This window comes from Balaenoptera ricei, chromosome X, assembly GCF_028023285.1.
Source record: "Balaenoptera ricei isolate mBalRic1 chromosome X, mBalRic1.hap2, whole genome shotgun sequence".
Taxonomy (NCBI): Eukaryota; Metazoa; Chordata; class Mammalia; order Artiodactyla; family Balaenopteridae; genus Balaenoptera; species Balaenoptera ricei.
The window spans coordinates 67,272,925-67,289,071 of record NC_082660.1 but is presented as its reverse complement, the minus strand read 5'-3'; the positions used below and the strand labels follow the sequence as shown (position 1 = coordinate 67,289,071).

The following is a 16,147-nucleotide window of genomic DNA, read 5'->3' as shown; positions in this document are numbered from 1 at the left end:
ATAAAGTATTAAAAATAAAGAAATAAAAAAGTAATATAAAGAAAAAGAAAGAAAGAAGGAAGAGAGCAACCAAGCCAAAAAACAAATCCACCAGTGATAACAAGTGCTAAAAACTATACTAAAAACAAAACAAAACAAGAAAAACGGACAGGCAGAACCCTAGAACAAATTGTAAAAGCAAAGCTGTCCAGACCAAATCACACAAAGAAGCATACACATACACAGTCATAAAAAGAGAAAAAGGAAAAATATATATATATATATTAAAAAAAAGAAAGAGAGCAACCAGATCAATAAACAATTCTACCAATGATAGTAAGCTCTAGAAACTAAACTCAGATAAACATAAAACCAGATACAAATTAGATGCAGAAAGCACACCCCAGTCTACAGTTGCTCTCAAAGTCCACCGCCTCAGTTTTTGGATGATTCGTTGTTTATTTAGGTATTCCACAGATGCAGCATACATCAAGTTGATTGTGGAGATTTAATCCACTGCTTCTGAGGCTGCTGGGAGAAATTTCCCTTTCTCTTCTTTGTTCGCACAGCTCCTGGCATTCAGCTTTGGATTTGGCCCTCCTCTGTGTGTAGGTCGCCTGAGGGCATCTTCCCCACCCAGACAGGACGAGGTTAAAGTAGTAGCATGATAGGGGGTTCTGGCTCACTCAGGCTGGGGCGAGGGAGGGGTACGCAATGCGTGGTGAGTCTGCAGCGGCAGAGGCCAGCGTGATGTTGCAACAGCCTGAGGCTTGCCGTGTGTTTTCCTGGGTAAGTTGTCCCTGGATCTCGGGACCCTGGCAGTGGTGGGCTGCATGGGCTCCTGGGAAGTGTGGATAGTGACCTGTGCTTGCACACAGGCTTCTTGGTGGATGCAGCAGCAACCTTAGCATGTCATGCCCCTCTCTGGGGTCCGCGCTGATAGCCACGGCTCGTGCCCGTCTCTGGAGCTTGTTTAGGTGGTGCTCTGAATCCCCTCTCCTCACGCACCCTGAAACAATGGTCTCTTGCCTCTTAGGCAGTTCCAGACTTTTTCCCGGACTCCCTCCTGGCTAGCTATGGTGCACTAGCCCCCTTCAAGCTGTGTTCACACAGCCAACCCCAGTCATGTCCCTGGGATCTGACCTCCGAAGCCTGAGCCTCAGCTCCCAGCCCCCACTGCCCCGGTGGGTGAGCAGACAAGCCTCTCAGGCTGGTGAGTGCTGGTTGGCACCGATCCTCTGTGCCGGAATCTCTCCACTTTGCCCTCTGCATCCCAGTTGATGCGCTCTCCTCCATGGCTCCGAAGCTTCCCTCTCCCTCCCACCCCCCGTCTCTGCCAGTGAAGGGGTTTCCTAGTGTGTGGAAACCTTTCCTCCTTCAACTTTCCCTCCCAGAGGTGCAGGTCCCATCCCTATTCTTTTGTCTCTGTTTATTCTTTTTTCTTTTTCCCTATCCAGGTACGTGGGGAGTTTCTTGCCTTTTGGGAAGTCTGAGATCTTCTGCCTGCGTTCAGTGTGTGTTCTGTAGGAGTTGTTCCACATGTAGATGTATTTTTGATGTATTTGTGGGGCGGAGGTGATCTCCACATCTCACTCCTCCGCTGTCTTCTCAATGCCCCATATTTTGTATTTTCAACATTTCCAGTTAGCATTTGTTTGTTAACTTCTTTTCTAAATGTAAAATATTTTAAAATAAGTATTTTCTGAAGTTCTACTTAAAGTTTAAGTAGAACTTTAAACTCATTAGTTTTAACTACCATCTCAATACAAGAAAATTTTATATCAGTAATAGGTATAAAAATTATTAAAGTGATTTGAAATAATATCTGTAACTCTGGGGCTGATTATGATATTAAAGAAGATCTTAATTAATTGAGGGTACTGGTTAATGTTAATGAATGGAATCATTTTATTTCATCTTACTGTTACCTTCCAACTGTTGGATACTGAAAGAGAAGTGGGAGGTGGATGCTCATTTTAAGTAATTTAGCTTTAGTATTCCATGTCAGAATAAGTTGAAATATCAAATGAATGATTGCAGTGAACTTTCTCAAAAATCTATAGCGCATAAATTCTTTGTTTTCTGTGTTTTAAGTCCAATTTAAAAGCTTCTGAGAAACATATAAAAATATATTTGGCTTCATTAGTAATTAGGGAAATACTAATTTAAACAAAAAGCACATTTTACCCTTAAAAGTAGCAACAACTAAAACTTATTAATATCCAGCATTGTTGAGGATATGGAGACCTGGCACCCTCGTACACTGTTGGTTGGCATATATGCTGTTGGAGCGTTTTTGGAAGATAGTTGGGCAATTTCTATCAAAGGATAAACATATGCTTACCTTTTAACTCATCAGTGTGCTTCTAGGAATCCTTCTTACAGAAATGCATGGGTGTACATAAGTCATATACAATGATATTTTATTTCAACATTGTTTATAGTAGCAGAAGTTTTAATTAATATCCATCAGTAGAGGAATGGATAAGATAAATATGATATATTCTTAGTATCACACAACTGTTGAAAAGGATGAGGTAGGTTTCTGTTACTGACATGAACAATCTCCAGGTTGTGTTAAGTGAAAAAAGCAACTTACAAACGAATATATATAGTATGGCCCCACTTCTGTTGGAAAAAAAAAGTGTTTGTTTAGGCACATAAATGCATCAGAAAAAGTCTAGGATAATACACAACAAATTGTTCACAGTGATTAGCTCTGGGAAAGGAAATGGAGCAGGCATGTGGGGGTGATAAAAGGAGTTATAATGCTTTACTTTTTATGCCTTTATGTCTTTACTATTCTTTGAATTGTTAAATATGAACATGCATGTCTATGTGTGTATATATAAATCTGCTCCAGGATGCTGTCCTCTTCCATAATACCATTTACTACAACCTCTTATATGGAAACATCAATGCTTCACCAGAGGAAGTGTATGCAGTGGCAAAATTAGCTGGACTCCATGATGCAATTCTTCGAATGCCACATGGATATGACACCCAAGTAGGGGAACGAGGACTCAAGCTTTCAGGTAATCAAAGATTTTAGATCTGGCCCCCACTTACATACTCCCTCCACACTTTAATTTGTCAGGGCCATTTACTAGAAAATGTAAAGACAGAGTACAAACATAGTGCTCATCCAGTCTCTTTTGACAAATTCCCCGGTTTCCTGCCTGTCACTGTAAACAATTCAGCTTGCTAGAAGTAACTGTTCTCAAATCATGCAAGTCTCTTTTGTTTTCACTTGCAGCTGCAAACACTGTAAGTGCTTAATAGTAAGTTACTGATACATGTTGAGATCAGTGCTAACTTATTATCCGTAATCTTAATATTAAAGGTAAGCCAAGGTCATTATTCACATGGGAAAGAAGTAAGAGTAGGGACAAGAAATTTGATAGTAAATAGTGTATCTCCTCATAATTTCCTAGATCATTATGGGGTGTTTTCAATACTTTAGACCTCCTTATACTTATACTTCCTTACAGCCAACTTCATTTTCATGTCTTTGTTGGTTCAGTGGCCAAGTAAATTTTAGGGCTTGCACATTTTAAGTGTTTAATTATGAGATGATTACTCTGTTTAATAATGGATCATCCTAAAATGACTGAATTTTTTTGAGGATCCATAAAAATGTTTCTTTGCCCTAAATTATTTGAATTCTAAAAGTATAATGATATCTAATGCCTGAAAGTATTAATGTAACTCATAAACATACTGCATCCTTTACATTTACTCTTCATTCTAGTTTAGTTTGGGGAGGAAATGTATAGATTAGGGATGAGGGTAAGGAAAAAGAATGAAGAATACTCCACATGAATTTTAATGAATCCCTGTTCCTCTTCATTGTAAGCTGGCTTCAGTTATTCACAACATTGATTAGGTACATGCAATGTGCAAGCAGCTGTGCTAAATGATTTGAGAGTTAAAAAGATGAAGCATCAAGGGACCTACTCTCAAGGAATTTGCAGTCTATTAGAAAGTTTTGATCTAGGTTTAGAAAATACTAAGCAAAGATTATTTTCAAGTTTAGTTGGTTTGTAGTAGCTATTTAGTCATTACCTGATAGTATAAGATGCCTGCTTCATTCCAGTCCACCTTTATACTTTACCATTGCTCTTCATAGGACTTTCCAATAAACTAGCCCACACCCCAGATTATTTATCCATTGGGCTAATTCTGGAGATCCCCAATTTGTCACTTAATACAGACTAGCCCTCCCAAACATGACTTTGCTTCAGTTAGCTATGCTGCATCCCATTTTTCAATCATTTTCTTCCTCTCTGCATGCCTTTGGGGGTAGGAATGTTTAACGAAATTTTATTCTTACCTCATACCCATTGCCTTACAACCAGGCCTCTCAAAATGAGCAATATATTATTTAGCACCTATGCAAATAATTTCAGTAGAGAACAAACAAATGTTTCTTTTCCAAATTCTATTGAATAGAATTGAAACTGGGTTGGTTTCCACTTGAAATTTGGGAAACATGTGAAAACTAGTTCTTCCTCTGAGTATCTAGTTCTTTTTGGAGCTTTCTGCTGCTGAGTTGCTAGGTGGGTAAGCAGATTGTTCTGGCATACTGCCTGTCTTGATAGGAGAATTTTGAACTTACAAAATGAGGAAGAGTGTGGATAGTATGAATATAAACGTATTCACTAATATTAGACATAAGGAGCCCCTCTTACCAGTTGAAGATAATAATTGAAGAACAGATAAAAGTGAAATAATACTTGTGTACCAGATAATCAACAGGTAGGGCTTGTTTTCTGAACAGGTTACTGATGCTAAAAAGTACAAGTTTTTTCAGACATTGATAAATTAATGGATAATGAACAAGAAAAGAAGCCAAAAGGGACATATTCAGCAAAGCACCATCTTTTGTACTTTCAACCATAGTTTTATGTAAGATTGATGGCCTTAGACCTGCAGGAGTCCCAGTGGAGAAAGAAAGATTGCTTTATTTTCTCTAGAATAAATTTAAGAATAATTATGGGTTTGTACATTGTGAAAGGAAGAGCATTGGACTGGGAATTAGTTGGGGGTAATTAGTCAGTTCTAGCAGATTTTGCTAGAACTTGCCTGTGACCTTGAGCAAATTACTTAACCTTTCTGGGCTTCTGTTTCCTTTCTGTTTTAAAATTCTGCTATGCTAGAGTCCTATAGCAAATAACTAAGGTGAAATAAGAGGTCCTAGTCTGTAGCCTTAACTTTGAAGAGTGCTGTGAAAATAATAGCTTTCTGTCAAAAAAAAAAGTCTTTAAGAATACTGGCTGAATGGTACTTTTTTATGTTAAGAAATAAATTTAGATATTTATAGTTTCATGTCTTCAAGTTTTCAGGCTTCAGATATTGAATTTGGTTTTGGCTTTGTTGATTCTCTAATATTGAAATTTTTCTATCTGAGGTTGCTGTTCATTGGGAAGTAATATAAAGTACATATAAAGTAACATATGTCATGAGCGTATTTCTGGTGAGGGAGGTAATTCTGGAATCAAAGTTGTCACCTCCCCTCCTTGTTCTTTTCGCCTGCCATGAAGTCAGAATTCAGAATCACATTTATGTTCCAGGGAATATAGTTTGTCAAAGGATATTATATATGAACATAAACTCTTATAACTGAGTAAAATGATCAGTAATCAGTAAAGATAAATGTTGAAGGTATTATTTGGTGGTTGTAATTAATGGAAATACTAGAAATATAAAATATGTATGTTATGCTCTCTTAAACTAAAAATTTTCTTTACTAGGAGGAGAAAAGCAAAGAGTAGCAATTGCAAGAGCCATTTTGAAGGACCCCCCGGTCATTCTCTATGATGAAGCTACTTCATCATTAGATTCAATTACTGAAGAGGTAAATGATGGTGAAAACATAAAACTCTTTAATTCAAATTGCTTAACTTTTTTCCTTGGAAGTTTCAGTAAAATAGCTACATTCTTTCATATTTTGAATGAACTTCAATAGAAGGTTCTGTAGAGCCAAATACCTAGCCCTTTTCCCCAATGTAGGAAGTGTTGATAGTAAGAATGCAGGTCGCATTATATTATCACACTGTTAAGTCCATTTGCAAATATATCTCTTTTTGAAACTGTGTGTGACACGTTATGCTCTTGTTGTATTACCTTTTCATCTTGCAAAGCTGTGGGAATCAACTAACGGGCTGACAAAGGAAGGTTTTAGTCTTTCTGCTTTTTGCCACTTAACATTCATTAAAATAGGTCTTATAAATGATTGTGACACGGTACACACCAGAAAGCCTTTCACTTATCATGGAGCAACTCACTAAGGTTCAAATTAGGCACACACAGCCTGTGGTTCTGGTATCAGTTTATATTCATTTCATAACAAGTATTGTGAAGCACCAAGATGTTATGACACTGACGTCATGGTACTACCCAGCAACTACATTAGACATCATAACATCTTTGTATTAAATACCAAAGTCTTAACAGCAATCATAATTTCATGCATGAATCCCCTTAATCTAAAACTGAAGATAGGCTGATGTAATTTGTCAGTTGCCTCCATTCACCTACGTTTTACTTGAATATATAGTAAAACCCTCTTGTTGAAGGATAGGCCTAATTTCAGCTTTAGAGCATATATGACATATATTTGCATATGGAGTTAAGTTTCAGGGCACATTATTTGATCTGCCATATGTTTAAAACAGCTTAATTTCTAAGTCAGTTGTTTAGCATGAGGATTTGTTATATTTATTTAGAAAATTTTTATTTTATTTATTTTTCATGAAAAGGCATTTTATTTTAAATATAGCACTGTGTACATGTCAATCCCAAACTCCCATCTATCCCTCCCCCCACCCTGCCCCCATGATAACCATAAGTTCATTCTCTAAGTCTGTGAGTCTATTTCTGTCTTGTAAATAAGTTCATTTGTATCATTTTTTTTAGATTCCACATATAAGCAATATCATATGATATTTGTCTTTCCCTGTCTGACTTAACTTCACTTAGTATGAAGTATAATCTCCAGGTCCATCCATGCTGCTGCAAATGGCATTATTTCAATCTTTTTAATGGCAGAGTAATATTGCATTGGATATATATACCACATCTTCTTTATCCATTCATCTGTTGATGGACACTTAGGTTGCTTTCATGTCTTGGCTATTGTAAACAGTGCAGCAGTGAACAGTGGGGTGCATGTATCCTTTCAAATGATGGTTTTCTCCAGATATATGCCCAAGAGTGGGATTGCTGAATCATAGGGTAGCTTTATTTTTAGTTTTTTAAGGAACCTCCATACTGTTCTCCATAGTGGCCATACTATTTTACATTCCCACCAACAGTGCAAGAGGGTTCCCTTTTCTCCACACCCTATCTAGCATTTATTGTTTGCAGATTTTTTGATGATGGCCATTCTGACTGGTATGAGGTGATATCTCATTGTAGTTTTGATTTGCACTTCTCTAATAATTAGCGATGTTGAGCATCTTTTCATGGGCCTCCTGGCCATCTGTATGTCTTTGGAGAAATGTCTCTTTAGGTCCTCTGCCCATTTTTTGATTAGGTTGTTTGTTTTTTCGATATTGAGCTGCATGAGCTGTTTGTAAATTTTGGAGACTAATACCTTGTTTGCAAATATTTTCTCCCAGTCTGTGGGTTGTCTTTTCAGTTTGTTTATGGTTTCCTTTGCTGTGCAAAAGCTTTTGAGTTTTATTAGGTCCCACTTGTTTATTTTTGTTTTTATTTCCATTACCCTGTGAGACAGATTGAAAAAGATATTGCTGTGATTTATGTCAAAGGGTGTTCTGCCTATGTTTTCCTCTAAGAGTTTTATAGTATCCGATCTTACATTTAGGTCTTTAATCCATTTTGAGTTTATTTTTGTGTATGGTATTAAAGAATGTTCTAATTTCATTTTTTTTACATGCAGCTGTCCAGTTTTCCTAGCACCATTTATTGAAGAGACTGTCTTTCCTCCATTTTATAGTCTTGCCTCCTTTGTGGTAGATTAATTGGCCATAGGTGCATGGGTTTATTTCTGGGCTTTCTATCCTTTTGATATATATTTCTGTTTTTGTGCCAGTACCATACTGTTTTGATGAGTGTAGCTTTGTAGTATAGTCTGAAGTCAGGGAGCCTTGATTCCTCCAGCTCCATTTTTCTTTCTTAAGTTTGCTGTAGCTATTTAGGGTCTTTTGTGGCACTGTACAAATTTTAAGATTTTATTGTTCTAGTTCTGTGAAAATGCCATTGATAATTAGATAGGCATTGCATCAAAGCTCTAGATTACCCTGGGTAGTATAGTCATTTTGACAATATTGATTCTTCCAATCCAAGAACATGGTAGATCTTTTTTTAAAAAAATATTTATTTATTTATTTATTTATTTATTTAGGCTGCACCAGGACTTAGTTGCAGCAAGTGGGACCTTCATTACAGCATGTGGGATCTTTAGTTGTGGCATGCAGACTTCTTAGGTGCAGCATGCAGACACTTAGTTATGGCATGCAGGATCTAGTTCCCGACCACGGATCGAACCTAGGCCCCCTGCATTGGGAGCATGGAGTGTTACCCACTGGACCACCAGAGAAGTCCCAACACGGTAGATCTTTCCATCTGTGTCATCTTTGTTTTCTTTCACTAGCATCTTATAGTTTTCAGAGTACAGGTCTTTTGCCTCCTTAGGTAGGTATATCCCTAAGTATTTTATTCTTGTTGATGTGATGGTAAATGGGACTGTTTCTTTAATTTCTCTTTCTGATCTTTCATTGTTGGTGTACAGAAATGGAACAGATTTCTGTGTATTAATTTTGTATCCTGCAACTTTACCAAATTCATTGATGAGCTCTAGTAGTTTTCTGGTAGCATCTTTAGGATTTTCTATGTATAGTATCATGTCATCTGCAAACAGTGACAGTTTTACTTCTTCTTTTCCAATTTGGATTCCTTTTATTTCTTTTTCTTCTCTGATTGCTGTAGCTAGGACTTCCGAAACTATGTTGAATAAAAGTGGCGAGAGTGGACATCCTTATCTTGTTCCAGATCTTAAAGGAAATGCTTTCAGTTTTCGCCATTGAGTATGATGTTAGCTGTAGTTTTGTCATATATGGCCTTTATTATGTTGAGGTAGGTTCCCTCTGTGCCCACTTTCTGGAGAGTTTTTACCATAAATGGGTGTTAAGTTTTGTCAAAAACTTTTTCTGCGTCTATTGAGATCATATGGTTTTTATTCTTCAGTTTGTTGATGTGGTGTATCACACTGATTGATTTGCAGATATTGAAAAATCATTGCATCCCTGGGATAAATCCCACTTGGTCATGGTGTATGATACTTTTAATGTATTGTTGGATTCGGTTTGATAGTATTTTGTTGAGGATTTTTGTGTCTCTGTTCATTAGCGATATTGGCCTGTAATTTTCTTTTTTCATGGTATGTCTGTCTGGTTTTGGTATAACGGTGATGGTGGCCTCATAGAATGCATTTGGGAGTGTTCCTTCCTCTGCTGTTTTTTGGAATAGTTTCAGAAGAATAGTTTTTAACTCTTTTCTAAATGTTTGATAGCATTTGCCTGTGAAGACATCAGGTCCTGGACTTTTGTTTGTTGGTGAGTTTTTTAATCACATTTTCAATTTCAGTACTGGTGATTGGTCTGTTTATAGTTTCTATTTCTTCCTGGTTCAGTCTTGGGAGATTGTACCTTTCTAAGAATTGTCCATTTCTTCCAGGTTGTACATTTTATTGGCATATAGTTGATTGTAGTAGTCTCTTATGGTCCTTTGGATTTCTGTGGTGTCCATTGTAACTTCTCCTTTTTCATTTCTAATTTTATTGATTTCAGCCCTCTCCCTTTTTTTCAGGATGAGTCTGGCTAAAGGTTTGTCAATTTTGTTTATCTTTTCAAAGAACCAGCTTTTAGTTTCATTGATCTTTTCTGTTGTTTCCTTCATTTCTATTTCATTTATTTTTGCTCTTTATGATTTCTTTCTTTGCTAACTTTGGGTTTTGTTTGTTCTCCTTTCTCTAGTCGCTTTAGGTGTAAGTTTAGGTTGTTTATTTGTGATTTTTCTTGTTTCCTGAGGTAAGATTGTATTGTTATAAACTTCCTTCTTCGAACTGCTTTTACTGTGTCTCATAGGTTTGGGATCTTTGGGCTTTTGTTTTCATTTGTTTCTAGGTATTTTTTGATTTCCTCTTTGATTTCTTCAGTGATCCATTGGTTGTTTAGTAACATATTGTTTAGCCTCCACATGTTTGTATTTTTTACTTTTTTTTCTTGTAGTTGATTTCTAATCTCATAGTGTGTAGTCAGAAAAGATGCTTGATACGATTTCAGTTTTCTTAAATTTACTGAGGCTCACTTTGTGGCCCAGCATGTGATCAATCCTGGAAAATGTTCCATGTGCACATGAGAAAAACGTGTATTCTGCTGCTTTTGGATGGAATTCTCTATAAGTATCAATAAAGTCCATCTGGTCTAATGTGTCATTTAAGGCCTGTGTCTCCTTGTTGATTTTCTGTCTGGATGATCTGTGCACTGACGAAAATGGTATGTTAAAGTCCCCCATTCCCATTATTGTGTTACTGTCGATTTCTCCCTTCATGGCTGTTAGTATTTGCCTTATATATTGAGGTGCTCCTATGTTGGGTGCATATATATTTACAATTGTTATATCTTCTTCTTGGATTAATCCCTTGATCATTATGTAGTGTCCTTCCCTGTCTCTTGTAACAGTCTTCATTTTAAAGTCTACTTTGTCTGATATGAGTATTGCTACTACAACTTTCTTTTGATTTCCATTTGTATGGAATACCTTTTTCCATCCCCTCACTTTCAGTCTGTATGTGTCCCTAGATCTGAAGTGGGTCTCTTATAGACAGCATATATAGGGGTCTTGTTTTTGTATCCATTCAGCCAGTCTGTCTTTTGGTTGGAGCACTTAATCCATTTACGTTTAAGGTAATTATTGATATGTATGTTCTTATTACCCTTTTGTTAATTGTTTTGGATTTGTTTCTTTAGGTTTTTTTTCTTCCCTTCCTCTTTTGTTCTCTTGTTAATTGATGACTAACTTTAGTGTTGTGTTTGGATTCCTTTTTTCTTTTTTGTGTGTGTATCTATTTTAGATTTGTGGTTTGCGGTTACCATTAGGTTTTGATATGGTAGTCTGTATGTAAGCAAGGTTGTTTTAAGTTGCTGGTCTTTTAATTTCAAATGCATTTTCAATACCCTGCATTTGTTCTCTCCTCATTAATTGCTGGTTTTGATATCATATTTGTGTACAGATGATTTCCTTCCTTTACTGTATGTTTGCCTTTACTGGTGAGCTTTTCCATTCATAATTTTCCTGTTTCTAGTTGTGGCCTTTTCTTTTCCGCTTAGAGAAGAATCTTTAGCATTTGTTATAAGGCTGGTCTGGTGGTGCTGAATTCTCTTAGCCTTTACTTGTCTGTAAAGCTTTAAATTCTCCGTCAAATCTGAATGTGAGCCTTGCTGGGTAGAGTATTCTTGTTTGTAGATTTTTCTCTTTCATTGCTTTAAATATATTGTGCCACTCCCTTCTGGCCTACAGAGTTTCTGTTGAGAAATCAGCTGATCACCTTATGGGAGTTCCCATGTATGTTTTTGTTGCTTTTCCCTTGTTGCTTTAATATTTTTTCTTTTATCTTTAATTTTGTCAAGTTGAATACTGTTTTGTCTTGGTGTGTTCCTCCTTGGGTTTATCCTACCTGGGGGTCTCTGCACTTCCTGGGCTTGAGTGACTGTTTCCTTTCCCATGTTAGGGAAGTTTTCAGCTATTATCTTTTCAAATACTTTCTCAGGTCCTTTCTCTCTTCTCCTTCTGGGACCCTTATAATATGAATGTTGGTGCTTTTAATGTTGTCCCAGAGGTCTCTAAGACTGTCTTCATTTCTTGTCATTCTTTTTTCTTTATTCTTTTCCATGGCAGTGATTTCCAACATTCTGTCTTCCAGGTCAGTTATCCATTCTTCTGCCTCAATTATTATGCTATTGATTCCTTCTAGTGTATTTTTCATTTTCAGTTATTGTATTGTTCATCTCTGTTTGTTCTTTAGTTCTTCTAGGTCTTTGTTATACATTTCTTGCATCTTCTCAATCCTTGCCTCCATTCTTGTTCCAAGGTCTTGAATCATCTTCACTATCATTATTCCTAATTCTTTTTCCGGTAGATTGCCTATCTCTACTTCATTTAGTTGTTCTTCTGGGATTTTATCTTTTTCCTTCATCTGGGACATATTCCTCTGCCATCTCATTTTGTCTAATTTTCTGTGATTGCAGTTTCCATTCCGTAGGCTGCTGGATTGTAGTTCTTGCTTCTGCTGTCTGCCCTCTAGTGGATGAGGCTGTCTAAGGAGCTTGTGCACGCTTCCTGATGGGAGGGGCTGGTCCCTGCCTACTGGGTGGAGCTGGGTCTTGTCCCTCTGGTAGGCAGGGCTGTGCTCAGGAAGATGTTTAGCAGCTTGTCTGCTGATGGGTGGAGCTGTGTTCCCACCCTGTTGGTTGCATGGCCTGAGGTGTTCCAGCACTGGTGCCTACAGGCTGTAGGGTGGGGCTAATGGCAGCCTCCGGGAGGGCTCACACCAATGAGTACTCCACAGATCTGCTGCCAGTGTCCTTATCCCCACAGTGAGCCACTGCCACCCCACACCTCTGCAGGAGACCCTCTATTACTAACAGGTAGTTCGGGCCCAGTCTCTTATGAGGTCACTGCTTTTTTCCCCTGGGTTCTGGTGCGCACATGATCTTGTGTCAGCCCTCCAAGAGTGGAGTTTCTGCTTTTCCCAGCCCTGTGGAATTCCTGTGATCAAACCCTGCTGGCCTTCAAAGCCAGATTCTCTGCGGCTCCTCCTCCTGTTGCTGGACTTCCAGGCTGGGAAGCCTGACGTGGGGCTCAGGACTTTCACTCCTGTAGGAGAACTTCTGTGGTGTAACTGTTTTCCAGTTTGTGGGTCAAGCACCCGGCGGGTATGGAATTTGATTTTGTTGTGATTGTGCCCCTCCTACTGTCTTGTTGTTATTTCTTCTTTGCCTTTGGATGTAGGGTATCTTTTTTGGTAGGTTTCAGTGTTTTTTTGTCAATGGTTGTTTACCCATTGATTGTGATTTTGATGTTTACATAAGAAGGGGTGAGCTCATGTCCTTCTACTCCACCATCATGAGCTAATCTGAGGATTTGTTATTGATATATTTAAAAGGAACCTTAAGCTACACCAGACTCCATTCATATGCATAGTAGGAATCTGCTTACAAGAACTTTGTACCTAAAAATGTGTCATCCACATTTATCACAATTTCAGAGTCCTAACAACAGTCATTATTTGAGTCACATATCTTTATTAGCTCACAGAGCATAACCCATTAATTGCTAGCAGAGAACACTCCCCCTTGAGGGAATGAGTTACCGGAAGATTTGGTAAATTTTAATCAACCTTTTAAAAAGGTCCAGAGCATCAGTAGGATGTCAGAGTGTAAGTTCTGGAGGGTAGGAAAGAGGAGTCCTCCCCAGACATCACAATTTTTCTTAGAATTGACCCTGTGCTTGATTTTCAGTCTGCCATAGTAAAATATAAGGTCTTCTTTTCCTGGGTAACCATCTATTCATGATAATTTTATTTCTTTAATAAATACAGTGATTAGAGATACCTGTAGGAAGCCATTGAGAATATCCCCATCCCCCACACTGCTATTTCCATCTAGCTAGCTGTACTTAGACCCAGGTTTCCAAGTATAGGTGAATATATATACAGCTGCCTTACATTTTACAGGCAGTAAACAAAAATGTATTTTCCAGAATGCCTTAAGAAGTCAGACTGCTTTTGAAAAAGAAGTTTTCTCAAGTTAAACATGCATCGTTGTCCTTGTCACCCTTTCCATCCTCTGTGTTTGAACTGAGGAAAAGCAAGTGCTCCTGTACCCTTTGAGTTTCCTATCTTTCTTGATTTTTTTTGTACTTCTCCACATCCTATCACTTGAGTCCCTCCTCATTTTGTTTTTGCTCTCATTGTCCAGATAAACATATCTGTCTATGCTCCTGATATCAGTGGATTCATCATTGTTATTGTTTGTTTTTATGTATAGAAAATATCTACCTTCTCCCAGACTTTATAATTTAAAGAAATATTGCCTATCTTAAAGCTAATTTTTTCCATAATAATATGGTCATATTCACCTTCCCTCTTTGATTGATTTTATTCTCTTAGTAATTATTAGATTAGGTAAAATATTTGGTAGTGGTATAAAGTTTATATAATACCAAATTAACTAGCATTTTATATATTCTTTTCAGAAATACATGAGTATTTTAATATACATTTACCTAATATATAGATCTTCTTTTTCCCCTCCTACTGTTCTTGTTGTCAAACTTGCAGACTATTCTTGGTGCCATGAGGGATGCAGTCAAACACAGAACTTCTATTTTCATTGCACACAGATTGTCAACAGTTGTTGATGCAGATGAGATCATTGTTTTGGACCAGGTAAGAGGTTGAACTTTAAAGTTTAGTGTTTGAAGAACATTAGAAATTGTTACAAACACAAGCAACTTAAATATTGTTTCTAAAGAAAGTTATAGAATTTTGTGTTCTTTGAGTAAGATTGAATCCTGATAGGATTCCGTTTTTACCTCCTTTTGATAGGAAATAATGCATGCCACTTCCAAAAATGAATAAACTGTATTAACTCACTCTATTAAAGTTTTAAAAGCAAAGTTAGATGAGGAAAGCATTAAATCCTAATATGGTAGAAGCAGTTTTAAAGGGTATGTATTTAAAGTAATTTTTCTTTATTCATTTTTGCTCTGTACAGAATCTTTGCTCATTGTCTTCACTGTATTTTATATTTTCATTTTTCTAATACCTGCACATACCCTTGATGTCTAAAAGAAAATTACCATAAAATAAAGTCGTTTTCATGCATGGCCATTTTTATCTTTTTCCTCATGAGGAAAGTAAGAAAAAGGACAGCCTGCTTTATTTCTCTGAGGGAATTACTATAAGAGTATACTGTCTAAATGTTCTGAACAAATCAGAGTGACACTATTGCGATTGGTAGATTTGAAAATTGTAATAGTTTTTCTTTTCTCCTCTCTGTAGGGATATCTTATTCCCACCCCCTTTGTACTTGATTATTTCTAACAGTGTTCTCTATGCTTATTTCTCCCTTCTAATACATAAATCTTCAATTTTTTATCATTTTGAAAGCCTGAGTACTGGGAGTTAAGAGAGAAGAAGCATTCTCTTGTACTGTCTATATTGAGAGAGAATTTTTCATGCCACTAAAATTTCTTATGGGATATTCAGTTCTGTGATATATATATATTATTTCTTTTATGTGTTACCTGTGCACTTGCTACCCTAGGTCTTTTTGTTCGTTTGTTCAAAAATGCTAACATTCACTAAAATATAAACTGATTTTCTTCAGTATGCTTGTTCCAGAGTGTCTTAAATGGGAAATTTTGTAAATATACTTTATTATCTCATTGATGTTCAGGTATCTGAAATAAAATCTGCTCTTTTTTGCTTTTTACTAAACTTTCCAATTGTATGCAGTCATGTACATAGAGCCTTTTCTTGTAAATATAAAATGTTAAAAGTACTTTAACAAGCATGTGCTTACCTACCTCATGCCAGGAGGTTCACAGTATCTATACAGTTATATCATAACGTTGCCACTTGGGGTTTGGATTATAATTGGAACTAACTATTGATCATACCATTTGTATCTAAAATCTCTTTATGTTGAATTTGATGGTTCTATAATTGCTTGATTATGAAGATCAGAGATTTTCATTTTCTAGTGAAACTAATGTGACCTCATGTGTTCCGTCAACAGTCTCTGGTAGTATTAAGTCTGCATAACAGAGTTCCCAAGGCCCTTCCTCACCCTCTTGCAGCCTGGTGATTACCCGTTCCCAGCCTTGGCAAGAGACTGGAGGTTTACTTGTCAGGAAATTGAGTCAGAGAGGCTCTGGACACAAGAAAATTACCAAGTACATTAACAAAGATGGGCGAGATTAACTGGAAATCAAAACATACCGAAGAATAAGACCACAGACCCTCCTGTGCCACTGGCTCCAAGAACCTTGCCAACCAATTATTTATTTCTACTGTCACCACTCCTTCCCTCACCAGCAGATAATTAGAGGATTCTTCTCTAGAGAAACAAAAGTAGCC

The 16,147-nt window shown here is 37.0% G+C and overlaps 1 protein-coding gene across 1 annotated transcript in view; it reads left to right on the top strand.

The window, feature by feature from the left end:
* ABCB7 (ATP binding cassette subfamily B member 7) overlaps positions 1-16,147 on the top strand; it is a 151,010-nt gene that overhangs the window by 128,670 nt on the left and 6,193 nt on the right. The window contains exons 13-15 of the mRNA XM_059911792.1: positions 2,843-3,014; positions 5,733-5,836; positions 14,345-14,452. Of these exons, the coding sequence (XP_059767775.1) occupies positions 2,843-3,014; positions 5,733-5,836; positions 14,345-14,452 (384 nt within the window). The remainder of the gene's footprint in view (positions 1-2,842; positions 3,015-5,732; positions 5,837-14,344; positions 14,453-16,147) is intronic.